The sequence below is a fragment of the Pecten maximus genome, chromosome 2 (genome assembly GCF_902652985.1).
Source record: "Pecten maximus chromosome 2, xPecMax1.1, whole genome shotgun sequence".
NCBI classification, from domain to species: Eukaryota; Metazoa; Mollusca; class Bivalvia; order Pectinida; family Pectinidae; genus Pecten; species Pecten maximus.
In genome coordinates this window covers 18476946-18500683 of record NC_047016.1, presented here as the reverse complement: position 1 = coordinate 18500683, position 23738 = coordinate 18476946, and the positions used below count along the sequence as shown (strand labels likewise).

Sequence of the window (23738 nt, the reverse complement as noted above, 5' to 3'; positions counted from 1 at the left end):
GATTCCTCTGAGGGAACTAGTCATATGGCCGACCACAGCAACTTGCCCGCAGCCAGTCCTCACATTACTCGCAGAAAAAAATAGTAACTTACCCTCAGCATTTTATAGTTTGATTACTCTCAGGAAAAAAAAAAATTATTAAGAAATATGTTATTATAAAAGTTCTTGCTTGATTAAAGAGTTTGTATCTAGCTATATTCTTGTCCGATCTGAATATTTCTTCTGAACTATTGAACATGCAGCGAATTGACTATTTCAACAATGACTCCGTTTAGTGTTTAAGTTGCCAGAGTCTTACATCAACAACTTACATATGATAGTTCGTAGCGTTAATGTATCGATAGGATGTCACCAATTAAACTCGGTATATTTCGTAAGAATACTTTGGTTTCGTTGTATTGATATGTGTATCAGGATACAAAACAAGGAGTTTCATTCAGTTTGGATTACGTTTTCTTTATATAGACAATTATTACAATTACAATGATGAGAAGTCCAAATCAGTCCAATGAGGGGTATAAACACGGTACTGATCACAATCTGGACCGTATCTTATTAATCTGATGGGCAGTACTACAATTTTATCACATATGTCTCCAAAAACGAATTCATAGAAGCTGCGTATTGCATAGAAGACGACTTAACGACCTAAGGAAGTCATTTATATATCAGAGACAAGTGTTTGTGTGTCGATCACAATTAGCATTATTACAACAATAAAACATATGTGTAGTTGTGACTCTCCAAAACAATATCTTTGGACATCCCACCCCCTACACAGACACAGAGATCAACAAACACACAAGCACGCACCAACCCACACATGCACTCACGCAAGCACACATGCACACACGCACGTAAATATTGTTTGGTTAATAAAATGAGAAGTATGACAACGCTCTAAGTGATGGATACATACTATCTAGCAGTTACAAAAAAGATTGAATTCCCTAGTCTTTAGTATTGTAATTTTGTTAATATAGTTTATTATACAGATAACTCTAGAGTAACAATGTGGCTAACCATTCATTTAATGTATTCTAAAAGATTGTGTTTATCACACACAAGAGAATAATACTTATAATATACTTCAGTTATAGACAAAGTATCAGTCGAATGGCGAATGTTCACTATCATACCCCGGTATCGTCCTTTCCCAGGTATACACTTCGTTATCTTTACCCTGATACCTCTCCATTACATCAAACATGATCAATGTCTCCTTAGCTGATGCACGACCAACAGAAAACAAGATAGGATTTATAATTGTGTCAAACCGTTATCATTTTGTACATATATTAGGGACCCGATTCAGGTTACTAAGTAAGGTCCTAAGATAGCTATGTTAGGGTCCCGGTTACTAAGTAAGGTCCCTAAGTTACTATGTTAGGGCCCTAAGTTACTAAGTAAGGTCCCTAAGTTACTAAGTGATCCCTAAGTTACTAAGTAAGGTCCCTAAGTTACTAAGTAAGGTCCCTAAGTTACTAAGTAAGGTCCCTAAGTTACTATGTTAGGGCCCTAGGTTACTAAGTAAGGTCCCTAAGTTACTAAGTAAGGTCCCTAAGTTACTATGTTAGGGCCCTAGGTTAATAAGTAAGGTCCCTAAGTTACTAAGTAAGGTCCCTAAGTTACTAAGTAAGGTCCCAAATTTACTATGTTAGGACCCTAGGTTACTAAGTAAGGTCCCTAGGATAGCTATGTTAGGGTCCCGGGTACTAACGTAGGCCCCTAGCTTACTAAGTAAGGTCCCTTGGTTACTAAGTTAGGTCCCTAGGATAGCTATATATATGCATGTTTATCACGTGTTTATCGTGCATAGGTATAACTATTATACCTTTATGTTTTGTCACGTGTTTGTCGTGTATAAGTATAATCATCAAACTAATCGAGGTATCTTCATAGTTTGCTTGTTTATTGTGTATACATGCAAACATGATGATTAAATATATGTCATATTCACTGAAATATGGATATGTTTGGTATACTTATAACTAATTAAGGGGCCGCGGCGGCCGATTGGTTAAGGCGTCCGGACACTTTAACACTAGCCCTCCACCTCTGGGTTGCGAGTTCGAAACCTACGTGGGGCAGTTGCCAGGTACTGACTTTAGACCGGTGGCTTTCCTCAATCTCAAAAACCTGGTACGTCCTTAAATGACTCTGGCTGTTAATAGGACGTTAAACCATACCAACCAAATGTAACTAATATCTATTAGCATCGAGATCAGTTAGAACAATCATTTTTCAAAAATATTAAATATATGTAAGATTTGTCCGATTGCTTGAATCCGGATTAGATGTCCACTTCATCAGTTATGTCCTTCGTATGGCGTTCCTTGTATGGTGTTCCTTGTATTGAGTTACTAGTATGGTGTTCCTTGTGTGGTGTCCCTTGTGTGGTGTCACTCGTATGGCGTTCCTTGTATTGAGTTACTAGTATGGTGTTCCTTGTGTGGTGTCCCTTGTGTGGTGTCACTCGTATGGCGTTCCTTGTATGGAGTTACCAGTATGGTGTTCCTTGTGTGGTGTCACTTGTATGGCGTTCCTTGTATGGAGTTACTAGTATGGTGTTCCTTGTGTGGTGTCACTTGTATGGCGTTCCTTGTATGGTGTCACTCGTATGGTGTTCCTTGTGTGGTGTCACTTGTATGGCGTTCCTTGTATGGAGTTACTAGTATGGTGTTCCTTGTGTGGTGTCACTAGTATGGTGTTCCTTGTGTGGTGTCACTCGTATGGTGTTCCTTGTATGGAGTTACTAGTATGGTGTTCCTTGTGTGGTGTCACTAGTATGGTGTTCCTTGTGTGGTGTCACTCGTATGGTGTTCCTTGTGTGGTGTCACTTGTATGGCGTTCCTTGTATGGAGTTACTAGTATGGTGTTCCTTGTGTGGTGTCACTTGTATGGCGTTCCTTGTATGGAGTTACTAGTATGGTGTCCCTTGTGTGGTGTCACTCGTATGGCGTTCCTTGTATGGAGTTACTAGTATGGTGTTCCTTGTGTGGTGTCACTTGTACGGTATCACTTGTATGGTGTTCCTTGTATGGTGTCACTTGTATGGTGTTATAGTTGTGGTTGTACGATCCAGAAATCTTTACCCTCAAAGTTGGTCGTATTTGTGCATAGTCGAACAGCATCATCGGGAACCTAAAATAAAAAGTGATTTTTTAAAGTCTTTACACACAGAATAATTAAAAATTATAATAATTTTTAAATATGCAATGCTTTTACCTGTTTCATTGGACGATAGCCCGGATGTTTTTGGTGTGGTCCAGGATCGTTAGACTTCCGGTTGTAGGCAGGAATAAGCGCTCGTCTGATATCAGAACTAGTGTTGTCACTACTTGTGTGAAGTACATTACAGTGGAAGAACAGAGCGTCACCTAGCGGGGAACATATACTTTGGTTACTATGGTTATTACACATTAATATATAGAGAGATTAAACAAAGACTGGTTGTTGTATATGGCATTTTTCACTCAAGTTAGTTATTTTTCAAATGTTACATAAACACAAGCTTTCATATACAACAACCACGAGTGTGTCCTACTTGTTTCTTCCACAAAAGAAAAGTTATCCAGAAGGTGAATTGACCTGTTTTTTGTCAACGTGTATTCTTTTCCCAATATCAGGGTGTGGTGTAAGGATATAACCTAAACTGAAATACCGCTATTGAATATGCAAAACTTATAATATCGAAAATGTAAGGGAACTACTATATTATTACTAATGATAACAAACAATAAGTACGTCTGTTCTTTTCAAAGCAACTGCGAACTACTTCTTGTATCATTTCCGGGACATCGTGAAGCAGCCTTCAAGTGATAGCCAATTAAATGGCATTGAACCGCGTGATTGAAAATAATCCCGCTTCAGCCAATCAAAACACACTACGAGTTTTTGCACGTGTGGTATAAACTGAATGTTATTCAAAAGTTGTAATGATTAGTTCATAACTTCATACCTAGGGAGTTGAAAAACAACTACTAATTCAATCTGATTAAAAAACATATCTTCAATAGTGGAAGATATACCTGAATTATACAGATCTCCATTCCATTTGCATGGGTTATGGCAATGTTAGAAATTCTCCAAATAATGATTGAAATTATTTTCAAATTGAATCATGTTTTGAAACCTTTTTTACATCTTAGTTTTGTTTATTTTTCTTTCTTGATACAGCGGTTGTTGCTGTTTTTTTTCGCCATTAATTCGTATGACATGACTATAATCCGTGTACCTGCGTCCAGTTCGGCAGTTACATGTTGAAGTTGTCCCTGTAGGTCCGCTACCCTAGTGACGTCAGCCCCAGTCTGATGGGCCACGATCGTATGGTCAATCCTGCCACATTTGTGGGAACCGCTCAGTAGCTGAAAGTTAATGTATTTAAAAAGGTCAGCTTACAGCCTTTCATGCTGGAACCGCTCAGTAGCTGGAAGTTAATGTATATAAACAGGTCAGCTTACAGCCTTTCAAGCTGGAACCGCTCAGTAGCTGGAATGCAATGACAAGTCGCAGAATCGAAGGAAAGCTAACGAATGACATATTGCTGTAAATACAATATAACTACGATTACTAGCATGGCCATACTATAACTGAGGACACCAGAGGGTTAAAACCTTTTAATCTAAACCAAGAACAACTAAGAGATTTTAGCGTAGATAACTAATTACGATGAACTAAATATATAGCAATAAAATAAATACAGATGTGAACAAAATGTTTTTTTCCGTTTTAACATTTTATCAGACAGTATGTCAAACAGATAATGTCACGAATATTAGGAATAATGTCAGATCCATGTTTTATAAACAGCGTGTCACGTATTGCAGTAAATACATCACCTGGAGACATCCATTGGCTTTCCTACATTGATCCACAGCAATAAAAACACTCATCATATCAGGGAACAGACAGCCGTACTTGTACCAGTACCTGTAACAGTTAACACACTTCATAGGTTATACATGTGGCTGGAATATAAATACTAATGGCTTTTTGAGAATAAGTTACAATAGGTCTAATGTGATTGTCTGAATCAGAGACCTGTAATAGATAGTCATATATGTCTATGTCTAATTTAAGATGCATGCTATCGTGACCGTTCAAACCGGTTTGGAATCATTATCTTCATTAAAACAAGGCACAAAATAATGACAGTCGAATGGGTTGTTACGAATGGTGGTCACACGGATACACATGTAAACAACCGAGTTATGTGCATGTACACTAAAGGAGTATTCCCTACCATTGCCTTGATTGACTGTTATACCTCGCGTGGAAGTGATATGATTAAATTATTTACATGTAATCTAAATTAATATCTACGCCAGTATCACTAACAGGTGTGTAACAGTCGTAACAATGCTTGATTCGAAGTCTATTCTCATCGATTAGCAAACACCTTAATAGCCGCTTTCATCAGACTTCTACAACTGCATGAAACAGCATCGACATAAAATAGCGACCATGTCACGGGTCATCACGTGACAGCACGCGCATCAGTCACAATTTACATTAAGTCACAGTTGCCAAGATTTCTTGGTACTAATTATTACTTAGAAGAATCAACCGACAGTTATCATCAGGCTACCAAGGAATGACCAGAGTATCGTATAATATCATTTTACTGTTATAATGTTACCGTTGGAATGCCATGTCTTGCCTTGTCAAAGGTAACGAAATCTTGTCTCCTTTCAGACTATATACCAATACTTTTGTCTCAGGCCAGAGTCTTGTTACATGTTACATGTCATGGTATTGTAAAAGGTAACAGGCGAGGGTATTTAACAGGTAACATGTTGAAGTCTTGTTACAGGTAATACGCTATGCTATTGCTACAGGTAACATGCAAGATTCTTGATGCAGGTAACATGCCATGGTATTGTTTCATGTAACATACTAGGGAATTGTCGCAGATTACATGCCAGCGTCTTGTTACAGGTAACATGCCATGGAATTGTTTCACGTAACATGCATGAGAATTGTTACAGGTAACATGTCAGTCTTGTTGATAGGACTGGACTATAGATACGTTACTGTGACATGACTAGACTATTGGTACGTTACTGTGACAGGACTATACTATTGGTACGTTACTGGGACAGGACTAGACTATAGATACGTTACTGTGACATGACTAGACTATTGGTACGTTACTGTGACAGGACTAGACTATGGATACGTTACTGTGACAGGACTATACTATTGGTACGTTACTGGGACAGGACTAGACTATAGATACGTTACTGTGACAGGACTAGACTATTGGTACGTTACTGTGACAGGACTAGACTATGGATACGTTACTGTGACATGACTAGACTATTGGTACGTTACTGGGACAGGACTAGACTATAGATACGTTACTGTGACAGGACTAGACTATTGATACGTTACTGTGACAGGACTAGACTATAGATACGTTACTGTGACAGGACTAGACTATGGATACGTTACTGTGACATGACTAGACTATTGGTACGTTACTGTGACAGGACTAGACTATTGATACGTTACTGTGACAGCACTAGACTATTGGTACGTTACTGTGACAGGACTAGACTATTGATACGTTACTGTGACAGGACTAGACTATTGGTACGTTACTGTGACAGCACTAGACTATTGGTACGTTACTGTGACATGACTAGACTATGGATACGTTACTGTGACAGGACTAGACTATGGATACGTTACTGTGACAGGACTAGACTATTGGTACGTTACTGTGACAGGACTAGACTATTGGTACGTTACTGTGACAGGACTAGACTATGGATACGTTACTGTGACAGGACTAGACTATAGATAAGTTCCTGTGACAGGACTAGACTATAGATACGTTACTGTGACAGGACTAGACTATTAGTACGTTACTGTGACAGGACTAGACTATTGGTACGTTACTGTGACAGGACTAGACTATTGGTACGTTACTGGGACAGGACTAGACTATAGATACGTTACTGTGACATGACTAGACTATTGGTACGTTACTGTGACAGGACTAGACTATTGATACGTTACTGTGACAGGACTAGACTATTGGTACGTTACTGTGACAGCACTAGACTATTGGTATGTAACCCAGGTGTTATATACATATTCATATATATATAACATAGTATACGTATTGTACGTTGTATACCTCTCCAGGTATACATAAGTATTCATTGTGTATGTGTGCGTCAAGTCCCTGTGTACGTGACATGTTGTCTATATTATCCTGTCAAAGTACCTGTCTTGTGGAATGTAAGGTATGTGTACAAAGTAGCCGGACCAGTCCGACGTGACATGGACATCAGCATGAACGCAACTCAGCAATTAACACCTGCACTTGCTTTGCACGCTCGTTGCGTTCCCACACCTGTTTACGTAACTTCCTTTCTGGCTTTCTATCTCTCTACCTATAGCTATCATTCTATTGCTGGACGTCGGCGCAAGCGGTCCAGCAGCGCAAAGCACTAGCTAGCATCGGTCATCGAGAGATGACCGAGTTGAATTGTCGCCATATAGAAGCCTGGTAAGTTGACATTGTAGTAATGGTGAATGGTGTGTGGAACTCGCGTTCGAGACTGGGTGAGTGTGTTCGATTTGGAAGACTTTGTGAGTAAATGTTTGTCTTGTCTTTGTAGGTTTTATGATCTGATATTAAACCATCAAACGAACTACTTCTGTCTCTGGTATATTTCCACACCCCGGTGACAAAATGGCGCCCAACGTGGTTTGATAATCATACAGTATTGAAACCAGGCGGCGACTACACAATGTCAGACGGTAACATTATGTTCCTTGTCGAACGAGCCCAGCGGTAAAGAACCTGACTTCCGGCATAAACATCATGGATGTGCGGTGGAGAAGGATTTTGTTCGCTTAGTGGTGGAGATCCGGACTCCTCGTCGACGGAATCTGAGAGAGATGGCGATTTTGTGACTTTTTTGACATTTGTGTAATTGTATTTTGTGTTGTCTAATTAGTTCGGGAGGAGTGCGTAAGTATGTAGGGTGACCGTAGGTAGGAGATTGTGAGCGAGCTGAGGTATTGTCAGCTTGCCAGGCTTCGCGTTTCGGCTTTGTCATATTCATAAATTCGATTTTTCTTAGCGCGTAGCGTACTTTCCATCTTTTCATTTTTCTATTACTATTCGTCTATTTAACCATCTACAAATTCCCACTTGCTTTCATGTTACTTACAAATTCACGACTGAAACAGACACTTTGACAACTATGTGTTTATCGGCTACTTGTGCCTATATTATGTAATGTTATGTGTGTTTTGGTTCTTATGTGTATAGGATTTAATGTTCTATGTGTAGATTATATGCATTCAGTACAGATAAGTTACAAGTATGTATTGATTTTCAGCCAGGTACCAGTTTGGCAGGGGCTGGTTGCAGTCAGTGTACAGTTTAATATTTAAGTACAGTAAAGTATGAAGATTGGCATGTGAGTAACTTGTGTACAATATTTATTTCAGCTTTGGTATGAATTCAAAATTACAGAAATATATTGAGAAACCTATTGACTGTAAAAATGTAAAACTAGTCAGTAAGCCTATTATAATAACTTCTAGCAAAGGGTTTTCTTTGAGTAGAAATTTAGATATTGCTAGGAATTTGGGTGTAGATCTCGAAATTGTTTCAAAAGCTGGTGCTAGGTTTGCGGATTATCTACCTTGGCTACATAGGAATATTCCCAAACTTGTACAGTTACACAGTCATATTACTCTCTATGTGTGGTTAGGTACTTGCGACCTGACAACTAAGCGTGGCCCATTTATTGAGTTACGTCACACAACTTTTGAGAGTGCCCAATCATATTTGTTTTACTATATAACAGAGTTCAAGAAATTTATCTCTTTGTATCCCTCTGTGAGGTTAGTATTTGTGGAGATACCACCCTATTCTATCATAGAGTGGAATCGTTATAAAGGTCATTCTGAGCCTGAGTCATTTCAGGATCAAGAAGTTAGTCTCAGGGAACAGCTTTTGTTCCTGAATGATTTCCTCAAATCGTTGAATTTCGACTTGGGGGTAACCTCTCCTTTGTTGAGAGTTGACCTCCTCAGGTACAGAAAAACAAAGGCCCAGGGGAGTTATAGGGTGTCTGTCAATTTTAAACTGTACAAGGATGGTATTCATCCTGGGGCTTTGTTAGCTCGTTGCTGGCTAAAAAAGTTTGTTGTATCGGTTTTGACAGTTTGTGTGTAAACTGATTATTTAATTTACGCCATTCACTGTCATATATTTGTTTCCATTCTTAAATACATGTAGATATTTTGTTCAGTGTTATGTACTACGTCACTTATTACCGGTGCCCGGTGTCGAGTGCCTTGTAGGTAGGGGATCCCCAATCACTTGGTCAACTCGGTCATCATTTACTGGTGTTGGGTGTAGGTATATTATCACTGTTGATTTTATAGTGCTATAGTTTTACACTGGTATATCTTATTTAAATTTGTAATTGTAAGCATGACTGATAATGAGCAAGCTGTTGCTAATGACAAACCAGATGGCAAGAACATCACCATGTCAGAAATGGAAATGATTAAAACTCTGAGTGCCACAGGGAAATATGATATTACTCCCAAAAAGGAGAAAATCCCTGGTTTTGGTGATGGTTTTGTTGGAACCAGTACTCCCTATACTGGTTACTGTAGGGGTGAGCCAGACCTTGACAATAATGAGAGCTATTTGGTGAAAGCTCGAGAGGTTCCCAAGATACCTCAATTTTCGGGGGAAGATCCTCCGGTTAAGGGGGATGTTTCCTATAGGGAATGGCGTTTTGAGGTTCAGTGCCTCACAGACGACCCAGAAATTACGGACAGTCTTTTGTCTCAGGCGATTCGCAGATCATTGCGCGGCACAGCACGTCGGAGGCTGATGTCGTTGGGAAATAGCCCAGACCTCACCTTAGTACTCTCCAAGCTAGACAACTTCTTCGGGGATGTAAGTACTAATGGCATGATAATGCAGGAGTTTTTTAATTCTTTTCAAAAGCCTGATGAGTCTGTAACAGATTTTGGTTGTCGCCTTGAGTCCATGTTGCATGTTGCAGTAGAACATGGATATTTGGATCCATTCTCAAAAAGTGAGCTTCTGCGTCACAAATTTTGGACCTCTTTGTCATCTGACAGGTTAAAAAGTCAGACAAGGCACAAATATGATACCATCAAAGATTTTGACCTACTCCTTAGAGAGATTAGGATGGTTGATAAAGAGATCAACTTACAGAACACTGTTTCTAAGGACAGTGCATCTTCTTCAACCTCTAAGGGAGTTAAGGCCCGACAGCATGCAGTGCAAAGTGAGTCGGTGACCAGTTCTGAATGTAAGTCATTAGAGGAAAGGTTTCATGCTCTTGAAAAAGACATGAATACCAAAATGGAGTTGTTGTTGGAAAAGTTGGATACTTTAGGTAATAAGGGTTCTGGTAGTGATAGGAAAGGGAACAGGAATAAGGGTTACTACGGTAACAAGAGTAAAGGTCAAAGTCAGGATCAAAAGAAAGGTCAAAAGAAAGGTCAAGGTCAAGGCAAAAGTCAAGGTCAGGATAAGAAAAACCCAAAAGAGTAGAGGTCCCTACTGATGGCCGAGTGGTGACCTGTGGTGCTAGAGCTGACGGCCAGGATAATTTGATAGATAGGTTAGTTGGTGTTTCTAACGAGGGTACCATCTATCTTGATAAGCAAGAGTTTAGGGCACTTATCGATAGTGGGTCCATGGTTACGACTATTTCTCAGAAAGGTTTTGAGTCATTAAAACCACGTCCAGTGCTTCATAGTTTGGAGTCATTGGGACTTGAGGTTTCTGTAGCTGATGGATCTAGGTTGAAATATTTAGGCTACATTGAGTGTAATTTTACTTTACCTTTTTGTAACAATCTAGATATGCCCATCCCTGTACTTGTGGTTCCAAATACTACTTACAATGAGAGTTGTCCAATTATAGTAGGAACCAATATTATTAGGCAGTGTAGAGACCTGGTTAATGAAAAAGTTTGTTGTGATGTGATTCCTGCTGAATGGCAGATAGCTATGGACACTATTCACTGTGACCATTTTTTGGTTAAGTCCATGAACAAGAAACCTATTAAGGTACAACCGTTTGAGTCGGTTGTTGTTGACGGTTTGGTGAGGGGATTTGATCCCAGGATAAACCAGGTTGTTACAGAAAACTTGGCTCAGGACAGTAGTTATACTGTATGTCCCAGGGTTGTTAACATAAACCAGAGCTCAAGTGTTGTGAGACTTCATGTAAAGATATGTAACATTACTGCCAAGGCAATATCAATAAGACCCAAATCTGAGTTATGTCAAGTACAGGGGGTACAGATAGTCGATAATCTAGCATCGGATGTAAAGAGTATGGTCCCTCAGTCACAACCAGAAGAACTTGGTGTTGTTATAGACAAGGATAATTTGACTAGGGAACAGTTAGCTGAGGTCAGTCAAACACTTGGTAACTGGAGTAATATATTTTCCAAAACCCCAAGTGATTTAGGTGGTACTAATTTGATCAAACATAAGGTCGAATTATTAGAGGGAAAACCTTTCAAGCAACCATACAGACGAGTTCCACCTGCTATGTTTGAGGAAGTACGTCAACATGTTAAGGACATGTTGGACATAGGCGTCATTCGCGAGTCAAAGAGTCCTTTCTCGTCAAACATAGTCTTGGTAAGAAAAAAAGATGGTTCGCTTAGGTTTTGCATCGATTACCGGATGTTAAACTCTCGAACCAAAAAGGACGCATACATGCTCCCTCGGTTCGATGACGTCATTGATACCCTTAGTGGTTCAAAGTATTTCTCAAAGCTGGACCTGAGGTCGGGATACTGGCAGGTAGAGATGGAGGAGGGGGACAAATATAAAACAGCCTTCTCGGTGGGTAATCTCGGTTTCTATGAATGTAATAGAATGGGATTTGGGCTCACCAATGCTCCTGCTACATTCCAAAGGTTGATGGAGAAATGCATGGGAGATTTACTTCTCCGTGAGTGTCTGGTATTTATCGATGACATCTTGATTTTCTCAAAAACTTTTGATGAACACTTAAGAAGGTTACAGTCAGTGTTTGCTAAGCTTGAGGAGCATAACCTGAAGTTAAAACCATCTAAGTGTGAACTTTTCAAGACCTCAGTATCCTATTTGGGACATATAGTGTCAGAACAGGGTATTAGTACTGACCCTGATAAGACAGTTGTAGTACAGAATTGGCCCATACCCAAAAATATCAAGGAGCTTCGACAGTTCCTAGGGTTTGTTGGTTATTACCGAAGGTTTGTTAAGGACTACTCTAAGATAGTTCAGCCTCTCAATTCTTTATTGAAAGGTCATGGCACTACAAAAAGGGCTAAGGAAAACCTTCGTAAAAAAGTAACAGTTCCTACTAAGTGGACCTGGGAGGAAGCCCAGCAGAATGCCTTTGATACCATTAAAAGCAAAATGGTAAGTCCCCCAGTCTTAGGCTATGCTGACTACTCCAAACCATTTGTGGTGCATACAGATGCAAGTGGGTCCGGATTAGGTGCTGTCCTTTACCAAGTCCAACAGGGTCACAAAGTTGTTATAGCATACGCTAGCCGTGGGCTTAGACCCAGTGAAAAGAATTATCCTGCTCACAAGCTGGAATTCTTGGCTCTCAAATGGGCGGTCACTGATAAGTTTCATGACTACCTCTATGGCACGTCCTTTGAGGTGATCACCGATAACAATCCGCTGACTTATGTCCTCACTACGGCAAAGTTGGATGCTACGAGTCACCGTTGGGTAGCCGCACTGGCAGCGTATGATTTCACCATATCATATAGATCAGGGAAACTGAATGTTGATGCGGATAGTCTCTCCCGTCAACCACAGTTATTCTCGGACGCAGTAAAGGCAATTTGTCAGTCAGCCATGGTTTCTGTGCCATTGATTGCCTCTGTGTCAGATGAAACTGCCCCTCCTTCGGCCGGGGAGGTTGTAGGTTCAGGCACTGAGGTTTGTAGGGTTGATTGGGTGCTAGAGCAGAGGAAAGATCCTGCTCTTGCTAGACTGAGTACTTTGTTTAGTAGCGACCTTTTCCCAGGGGGAGAAGCATCAAAGAATGAGTCGCCTGAAGTACGCAAGTACCTTAGGGAACGTCGGCGCATTTCTTTAGATCAGGGTGTTCTATATAGGACAGCTACGGTAGACAGTACTCAGGTTAAGCAGCTGTTAGTACCAACAGCTTACAGAGCCCAGGTCTTGAAGGGTGTCCACGATGATGTGGGTCACCAAGGTAAAGACAGGACCCTTTGGCTGGCTCGACAGCGATTTTACTGGCCCGGTCTTGAGAAAGATGTGGTAACTAAGGTTGAACAATGTGAGCGGTGTGTCAGGAGAAAGACCCCTGTTAAACGAGCTGCAGGTTTAGTTCCAATACTTACTACCCGGCCATTGGAGTTAGTGTGTATAGATTTCCTCAGCTTAGAGAGATCTAGAGGAGGATATGAAAACATACTGGTTATGGTAGATCACTTCACACGATATGCTCAAGCGGTACCGTGTCGTAATCAGACTGCCCATACCACAGCCAAGGCCATATACGAGAACTTCATTGTACATTATGGGTTCCCGGAGAAGCTCCATAGCGACCAGGGTCGTAACTTTGAGAGCAAGTTGGTAAAGGAACTATGCAAGCTCGCTGGGGTCAAGAAAACTAGAACTACCCCATACCATCCTATGGGGAATGGTTCTGCAGAAAGGTTCAATCAGACCCTTCTTGACATGCTAGCTACACTAGTAGAGGAAAAAAAAACGGACTGGAAAACTTACGTCCCATCCATGGTTCATGCTTACAATGCCACCAAGAGTGAATCCACTGGGTACTCTCCCCACTTCCTGATGTTTGGATGGCACCCCAGGCTTGCCGTAGATGCCTTTCTAGGTATCGGTACGGACAGCGGCGGGGCGGCTAACCACGACTCGTATGTTGACAAACTAGGAAAGAAACTTGAGTATGCTTACCATGCCGCAGCCAGGGAAGCCGGTAAGAAAGCTGACAAAAACAAGGCTAGGTATGATACGAGAGTTAGAGAGTGTACCATAGAAGTGGGTGACTTGGTACTTGTCAGAAAAGTGGGTTTCCAAGGGAAACACAAACTAGCTGACAGGTGGGAGCATGATCCATACCGGGTGGTGAGTATCTCAGACAATGAGATACCAGTCTATAAGGTGCGTGGTAAGAAGGGAACTGGCCCCCTTCGTACACTGCACCGGAATATGTTGTTGCCCTACACTTCACTACCTACTGGTGAACTGAAGGAGCAGGTGAGCCGCAAAGCCCCCACAGCTCCAGTAACCCGGTCTAGAAAGGTAAGACAATCCAGTCCAGATACCGATTCTGATACAGATACGAGCAGTTCACAGGTTAGTTGTAGTGTGCGATATGTTATTCCACAGAGACGTAGGCAGGAGTTGTCTCCCCTATCCAGTATCCTCCCAAACACCCCAGAAGGGTCCAGGAGCTCGGAAAACGTTAGCTCAAGGTCAGTATCCCGAGTTGTTGATATACCTGCAACTGTGTCTCCAGTATCTCACAGGGATGATCACGGTTCTGAATCCACAGTCCATGTGGCCCCGGAAACTCCCAAGAGTCCGGAACAGACAGTCCGTCCAAAAAGAACCCGTAATCCCCCGGACAGATATGGAGATTGGGTTATGTCACAGCTCGCTAGGGAAGGACCCAGAGATGAAATATTTGTGTAAATAATATCAGAAACATTTTACACTAGAAAAACCGTGAATCATTATTTTAAAATGTGTAGTTGTATTAAATTCAGTGTATATTCATATATATATGGACATTACAGTGGAGAACTTCACCCAGATTTGTCCTTACTAAGGGATTAGCTCTCAATGGTTAATACCTGGACACTCATCGCAAGATGTAAAAGTGTTGTGTAGTTAGGTTCTGGGATTAAATAATGAAAATCCTAAGTTTATTCAGTATTTTGTTTTAACCTTAGAGAGTTAAGGCTCTCTGAAACTTCAGTTGTTTTATTTTTTTCAGCTTGGATATTGGAGCTTTGACAATTATGTTAAGGTACGCCAAGGACCTTAACAGGTATTTTAGAGTTTTGCTGTAATTATTTAATATTTACATTTCTTGCAGCGCTACATTTCTAATTGTTTATTTTATTTTTAGATTTGTGTATGCACAAATATTTGTTTTTGTTGCAGGTAGACCACATAACTGGTTTCCAGCTGCAAGTCATTAGATAATCAATATATGTTAGTGTATTGATAATTATTAAAATGTGGGACACATTTTCCCTAAGGGGGGGAGTATGTAACCCAGGTGTTATATACATATTCATATATATATAACATAGTATACGTATTGTACGTTGTATACCTCTCCAGGTATACATAAGTATTCATTGTGTATGTGTGCGTCAAGTCCCTGTGTACGTGACATGTTGTCTATATTATCCTGTCAAAGTACCTGTCTTGTGGAATGTAAGGTATGTGTACAAAGTAGCCGGACCAGTCCGACGTGACATGGACATCAGCATGAACGCAACTCAGCAATTAACACCTGCACTTGCTTTGCACGCTCGTTGCGTTCCCACACCTGTTTACGTAACTTCCTTTCTGGCTTTCTATCTCTCTACCTATAGCTATCATTCTATTGCTGGACGTCGGCGCAAGCGGTCCAGCAGCGCAAAGCACTAGCTAGCATCGGTCATCGAGAGATGACCGAGTTGAATTGTCGCCATATAGAAGCCTGGTAAGTTGACATTGTAGTAATGGTGAATGGTGTGTGGAACTCGCGTTCGAGACTGGGTGAGTGTGTTCGATTTGGAAGACTTTGTGAGTAAATGTTTGTCTTGTCTTTGTAGGTTTTATGATCTGATATTAAACCATCAAACGAACTACTTCTGTCTCTGGTATATTTCCACACCCCGGTGACAGGTACGTTACTGTGACATGACTAGACTATGGATACGTTACTGTGACAGGACTAGACTATGGATACGTTACTGTGATAGGACTAGACTATTGGTACGTTACTGTGACAGGACTAGACTATTGGTACGTTACTGTAACAGGACTAGACTATTGGTACGTTACTGTGACAGGACTAGACTATTGGTACGTTATTGTGACAGGACTAGACTATTGGTACGTTACTGTGACATGACTAGACTATTGGTACGTTATTGTGACAGGACTAGACTATGGATACGTTACTGTGACAGGACTAGATTATAGATACGTTACTGTGACAGGACTAGACTATGGATACGTTACTGTGACAGGACTAGACTATAGATAAGTTCCTGTGACTGTACTAGACTATGGATACGTTTCTGTGACAGGACTAGACTATTAGTACGTTACTGTGACAGGACTAGACTATTGGTACGTTACTGTGACAGGACTATACTATTGGTACGTTACTGTGACAGGACTAGACTATTGGTACGTTACTGTGACAGGACTAGACTATTGGTACGTTACTGTGACATGACTAGACTATGTATACGTTACTGTGACAGGACTAGACTATTGGTACGTTACTGTGACAGGACTAGACTATTGGTACGTTACTGTGACAGGACTAGACTATTGATACGTTACTGTGACAGGACTAGACTATTGGTACGTTACTGTGACAGGACTAGACTATTGGTACGTTACTGTGACAGGACTAGACTATGGATACGTTACTGTGACAGGACTAGACTATTGGTACGTTACTGTGACAGGACTAGACTATTGGTACGTTACTGTGACAGGACTAGACTATTGGTACGTTACTGTGACAGGACTAGACTATGGATACGTTACTGTGACAGGACTAGACTATTGGTACGTTACTGTGACAGGACTAGACTATGGATACGTTACTGTGACAGGACTAGACTATTGGTACGTTACTGTGACAGGACTAGACTATTGGATACGTTACTGTGACAGGACTAGACTATTGGTACGTTACTGTGACAGGACTAGACTATTGGATACGTTACTGTGACAGGACTAGACTATTGGTACGTTACTGTGACAGGACTAGACTATTGGTACGTTACTGTGACAGGACTAGACTATGGATACGTTACTGTGACAGGACTAGACTATTGGTACGTTACTGTGACAGGACTAGACTATTGGTACGTTACTGTGACAGGACTAGACTATTGGTACGTTACTGTGACAGGACTAGACTATAGATACGTTACTGTGACAGGACTAGACTATGGATACGTTACTGTGACAGGACTAGACTATTGGTACGTTACTGTGACAGGACTAGACTATGGATACGTTACTGTGACAGGACTAGACTATAGGTACGTTACTGTGACAGGACTAGACTATTGGTACGTTACTGTGACAGGACTAGACTATGGATACGTTACTGTGACAGGACTAGACTATAGATACGTTACTGTGACAGGACTAGACTATTGGTACGTTACTGTGACAGGACTAGACTATGTATACGTTACTGTGACAGGACTAGACTATTGGTACGTTACTGTGACAGGACTAGACTATTGATACGTTACTGGACTATATGACTAGAGAATATAGGTACAATACCTTACTCATAGTCTAGTTCTGTCTCCTTTCTCCTGTCACATTAAACATTCTTGTGAATGTAAAAACTAACGTACCCATAATCCTGATGCCATTCAAAGGTGCCCCCAATGTATGGTTGCTTGGTGACAAGTTTGGTATGGTAATGGTAAACCTCGCCTCCAAGAAGCTGTCAACAAATACCAGGTATCATATTTAAACTCAATTAGCTTTAATTGGACTTTTAATCCGAGGAAACATATTCACTCATCTCATGATACTTATTTACAAGATATGTTACGCATTAAAATACTGTTAATGGTATATGTACTCTAAATTTGGTTCGAAGGACAATTTCATAAAATATCGCTATGGAAAATAATCATCGAAATGTAATATTATATTTGACGTTCTTCCTTTCTGATAAAGGTTGTAAACTATCCTAGACGAACTAATTTCGTTTTTCATATGTAAGAAGAAACACAGTTAACAATATAAAATTACAACCGCTGACTTATTATAGTCTATTTCTATGGGAATCAATCTCCATTCCAGACGTTATCTGATACGGCTTTGAAATATGTCACACATCAAATAATATAATGCTATATACCTTTTCACATGTTCCTGCCACCTTCTGGCAACGAGCCAACATTCCCGTGACGTCATCACCGGGATGTTGCCATAGTATAAGTTTTGGTTCCTTGCCGCTTTTGTCTGGTCTCTGCACATGTTCAAATTGAAATTGAAATTTCTCCTTATAAAAACTAAATAATATTGAATAAAATGGTCTATGAAATTCACATATACAAACCAAAGCTTTATTCATTATGAGTTAAATGAGCATAATGAGTAAATGGGTAGGTAATTGAGAAAAATGAGTAAACTGAGCAAATAATGAAAATGTTTATTGGATGCAGCGAGAATATATTTGGTAGAGATTAAGCACAATCGAGTTACTTCCCTTAGTAAATCGCAAATCATTAACTGTTATCATTAACCCAAACTGTACGTAAATTCCATGTATATCTAAAACCTCGTTTTGTAGAAATTCGTCTGGTTTTGTATCTAACAAGAGTAGCGTTTATCTACCGTAAAAGTATTAACAAAATCAGTAGGTACAACAATAAGAATCAATTAAGAGTTAGGGAATAGGAACAACAAGTAGGTGTTTTTTATTCAAGAAAACACGACGAGACATTGTATAAAACTCATCAATTGTTTGAAGATATATTTCTATCAGCTGGTTACTCACGCCATACTGGTACTTAAGAACGTCGGGATTGTCTATGACTTCTTTCACCTTATTCAGCTCCTCTTGATCCAATAAACCCCTGAAATCAAGTTATCTTTAATTCAAACACTGAATTGAAAATACAATAGAAGACTTCAGGCATACATCATTTACATGGCCACATGTTCATCATAATCACGGGTAAATATTGTCGAGATATTTCAAAGATATCGCAATGTAGGGATATCTACGGTGGCTGATTCAGGACATACACAGATTTTTGTTTTTGTTTTTTTTGTTAAGGTCGTAGCTTCGTTATCTGTGTGCTTAATCAGACAGCACATACAGCAGGTTACAATTTGTGTTTATCTATAAGTATTCACATTATTTTTGTTTTATATTTATTTACAAGTGTAAATCATACAGGTACCTGATAATGATGTAACCTTTGTCCCAGAATGTACGTTGAACGTTCTCTGTTACCTCAAAGGAACCGTCCTCACCCAATCTGAAGTCTGAGATTTGATGGTAAAATATACATTGATGTACAACTCGCAATGATAATATTGTAAGGTGATGTCAGGCAGATGTAGGTTATTGATGTTAATCAATGCCAATGCTAATTTAAACTCTCATTTAACTAACCCCTTCATATTAACAGATCATTTCACACCCACAGATATTGTAAATAAATAATTGTTGTATATTTATTTGTTATGGATTATGGACATACAGACTTTAGCCTGCGTCAATTACGTATCGTGTTAAAAGATATGTTAAAATGCATAACGGCGATGCTACAGTTTTGTATTTATTATTCAGCATGAGCTGTGTATATCTTTATATTGATCTAGGATCCACGTCTTTCCGTATTAACCAGGACATTTCGTTATGATTTTCCTGGTATTCAGCAAAAGACATCTTGGTTTCTTGAGATATTAAACATATCCACACTAGATAAAATATACACGAATCTCGATATCAAACACGTATTCAATATTGTAAGAGGTTTGAAGACAATAGCGATTAAATGTTTAAATGTCCTTGAATATTTTTATGGACACATCCAGCTTAATACTACTTAAAATAAGAGAATATCGATGTAAATGCGAAAAGGTGATGTCAAGCTCTCAAAATATGGACGGGATTGTAACAATAAAGGATACAGGCAAAACCAATGACTTTATACTCCTACCTAAAACTACGCTGTCAGGGGATTGTTCAACATAATTGATATAATGAATGTATATGTACATTATTATCAGATGCTAACTGGAAGACCTTTATGTGTAACTATCTATGATTGAGAAATGACATTTAAACGTTTCTTCTCCTTTTATACAGCGTTTCTCGTTTTCTGAAGGCGCACTTTTTTTCGCTATACTTCCCGGTGAGTATGACGTGTCTATGCCATTAATTAAAACAGTAGTGTCATCCAATATTATACATTTACCACAGTGTTAGTCAACATATCTAAATAGTATTATCTTAATATAAAAATAAGTTATCATAAAATTGAAATAGGGTACCAATAGTATGTTTTGGGATAATGAGACAATGCTATAAATAATGACCTTCACTCCTCTTTTAGGACAGTTTGATTATGTTCTCTTGATAAAACATCTAAATGCATTTAATGTACCGTGGGAAAAAAACCATCAGAAAACATTGACAGGCATTTTTCTTTACTTGAATTGAGGTGTATTAACATGTAATACATTTTCTACAACTTCTTTGTTTGTGTTATGGTGTATCACCCCGTGAACAGATGGGGTGATTTTAGGCGGTGTCTCCTTGCAGTAGCTTATGGCTACCTCACTCAATGACATACGAACACAACCAGGAGACAGTACAGGACAATCCTTGATCGTGTTCCGGGATTTTACAACATACCTCGGATCTTCATCCGCTGTTGGAATAACCGGTACTCTACCGACTAAGCTGTCGGGATTCCCATCCCTGTCCCAAATCCCATGATATCTTACAAACATTTACACGAAATTTACGATATTTAGCTAGGTATAATAATTGTCACCTTGATATGAATCTATCCTATGTCAATAACAGCTATCTAAATCGAAAAGCAGCGACTATTGTCTACTGCAAGACAATAATGATCAGCTCAATACCAAAATGACACACTTAAATGACCACGTGATTTGTATTGCGAGTGTGACCACAACAGGAAGTGACGTAGTGAGCTAATTAAGATAAATATGATGCACTGTATTACAGGCAGTGATAGTCAAACATGAACGTGACGCTTACCACAGGATTTGTCCATCTCGACATCCACCGGAACGTGCTGATTGGTGTTACACTATCAAATAGAGAATACACTATGTTTACCATTTACATATTCAATACTAAAAAGCTCGAGTTCGCTTAATGCATAAGTTGATGGAATAATTATAAATTTATATATCGGTAAAACAATGTACTCAACTGGACAAATGTGTAGTTGTCCTTCACCTAAAACCGTATTCAAATAGGGAGATACCTGTGTCACATATAGATACTGTTATCTCCATACACTAAGTCTCGATATCAGACGTCAATCCATGACTTATCATATGGTTATTACAGCAGTCTGCGTTTTTGTTTCAGTTTTGGCCGCTTAATTTCTACTGACACGTTTGAACTATATGATTGCGACAACAACAAAAACCCTTTATTTTACTATATAAGACTTTGCGTGGAAGGATAATTGATATACGTAAAGAAGCATTGATCAGTTGTCTCTTTTCTAATAGTCTGTAGAGTCAACGACACGTTTCTATAAGGCAGCAATGCTAAATGTTGGTACTGAGGCATCGTGATAGTTTGACAGTAGAATTACACCATCTCAATGTTATTAACAGACGAGAAACAATTTAATACATGAATAATAGATGTGTTTCTTGTGTGCTATCGAGTGTTACTAGTATTTATGTTTGTAATTAGGGAATCAACCACGATGTTAGGAAATAGGAAAATATAAATGTTGGGAAAATATAAATAACTAATTAAATATAATCATTTAAGGGCTTATTGTATTAGATAGAACACAATTCAATTTCTGTTTGCAGAATGCTTCTGAGATGTCCTTATTATAATGATATCTCCCGGTCATTCTATCAAATTATTTGTAGCCTATTTGATTAATACCTTACTTTACGAGTTTGGGCAACCGTGCGACATCAGCATGTGTATGAGTGACGATACGTATACTGTGTGAACTAAAAGATGGTCGATCAATTGAAGCAGAAATAACTACAACCATCTAGCTTCGAAATCATAATGAAATTCAGAATAATACTGAGTAAGACAGTTTATTACAACTTTACATGTACTATTGAAACCAAACATTTGTTAACTTGATTACAATTAATGCATTCCATCACTGCTTTAAAATCCTGATATCATCACTAGTGATGCTTTAACATTAGGTTTCGGACAATCATAATAATCATTTCCATTTACCGCATAGAAATATGTTGGTTTTTTTGTTCGAGTCCTCTGATATATGTATCGTATATTTTAATCAAATACTTGTTTGACAACAGCTTTGCAAGTAAATCTTCAATTGTACTTGGTAACCACTGTACTTGGTAACCACAGAAAACGCTGAAATTGCGCTGAGCATCCCATCCATTCAATCCCATTTGTTAGTGACCTGTTGTGTACTGTAGTCTCGTGCCTCGCTGTTTACATACTTATTTTGTTTGGTCAGATCTGATATTCTATGTAACGACCTACTACTAGATTATACCCAACTTTTAAATGGTAATAATTGTGACATTTATTTCTATCCTTTGTGTTATATAAATAATTCAATTTCCTACCAGATATAAAATGAACGAAATTAGCAAATTAGAGAACTCACTTCTAATGTGAGAAAAACTACTGGATAATGACAGAAAATCGTACCGAAATGAACAAGTCGGCCATTTAAATGTCATACGGAAACAAAATGTTTTGGATTTCAGGAAAGCTAACATCACTGTATCAGCATGACGAGGAACACTGTTTATGTGTTTGGGGCATGACTGGTAACCGACACAGTACCGAGTCAGGTTGTGTAAAATCTGTTATTGGTACGGTTGATACAGACAGCTTACTGTGAGTAAGGAAGAAATCTACGTGCAGCCAATAAGCTGAGAATAGGAAAATGACTTGTTGGTATACCTAAAGTTACGTCAATAAGACATGTCTACATGTCCAGTTTAATAATTTACCAAAACTGTAAGGCTATTCTAACATATAGTTATTAAACTACTATCATCCAGCCTACGTTCATGAAGATTAATGATAACTAAGCTATCATCGGCAGGTTTATTATTAGACTGTCCCCTGTCTCTAGAATAGTAAAATAGTAAAATACAACTGAGCTTTGTAATTTTGGTCTATGGGATGTGTCTGATTCCAACTAGAGTGAACTAATCAAGAACTAGAACTCAGCTTGCAAATCTTTAGAAAAACTTGCAGTCTAGCTAACTATCAATACGCCTACTTTCAAATACAACCAACCTTCGTTTACCTTCAACACGCGTGAAAGCAAATTTAAGACATAACTTTGACGCTGTTACAAGATGGTAGTGTTACAACCTATAAAGGTAGCGATAAGATCATCAAGGTAAGAACGCAAAAGGAATAAAATATAACAAAAACCGAATGACAAAGGCATCAGGTTATCCACTTTACCAAAGAAGTATCCGCAATCATCCAGGACGTCTATTACAAACACGTCAAATGCCGTTCGTATTGAACTAAATGCATTGTTATTTCGTGAAGTAGCCCCATGCTCTTGTTTGGATCTAATTTGTCCTTAGGCAATGCGGTTTTTGAACTCCAAAGAATACTATGAGTTAAATATTTTATTATGAGATAATATTATTGTGAGTTAAATATTTTATTATGAGTTAAATATTTCATCATGAGTTAAATATTTTATTATGAGTTAAATATTTTATTT

General features: G+C 39.0%; 1 protein-coding gene across 1 annotated transcript; it reads right to left on the bottom strand.

The window, feature by feature from the left end:
• Positions 1-1890: 1890 nt before the first annotated feature.
• LOC117320476 (L-proline trans-4-hydroxylase-like) lies at positions 1891-23657 on the bottom strand. Its single transcript, XM_033875070.1, has 9 exons — positions 21053-23657; positions 19215-19299; positions 18806-18884; positions 18164-18274; positions 17649-17740; positions 4842-4932; positions 4238-4367; positions 3229-3380; positions 1891-3144 (listed from the first exon to the last, which is right to left on the bottom strand). The coding sequence occupies exons 1-9, from the start codon at positions 21066-21068 to the stop codon at positions 3061-3063; spliced, it is 840 nt and encodes a 279-aa protein (XP_033730961.1). The 5' UTR covers positions 21069-23657; the 3' UTR covers positions 1891-3060.
• Between the last annotated feature and the right edge of the window lie 81 nt (positions 23658-23738).

Bases quoted from the DNA above. Each gene is read 5' to 3' on its own strand.
- LOC117320476 (XM_033875070.1), bottom strand. The intron at 17,741-18,163 runs GTATATAGCATT...ATTTGTTGACAG, and splicing joins TGGCAGGAACATGTGAAAAG to CTTCTTGGAGGCGAGGTTTA. The intron at 4,933-17,648 runs GTACGTTAGTTT...TAACTGTTACAG, and splicing joins GAATGGCATCAGGATTATGG to GTACTGGTACAAGTACGGCT.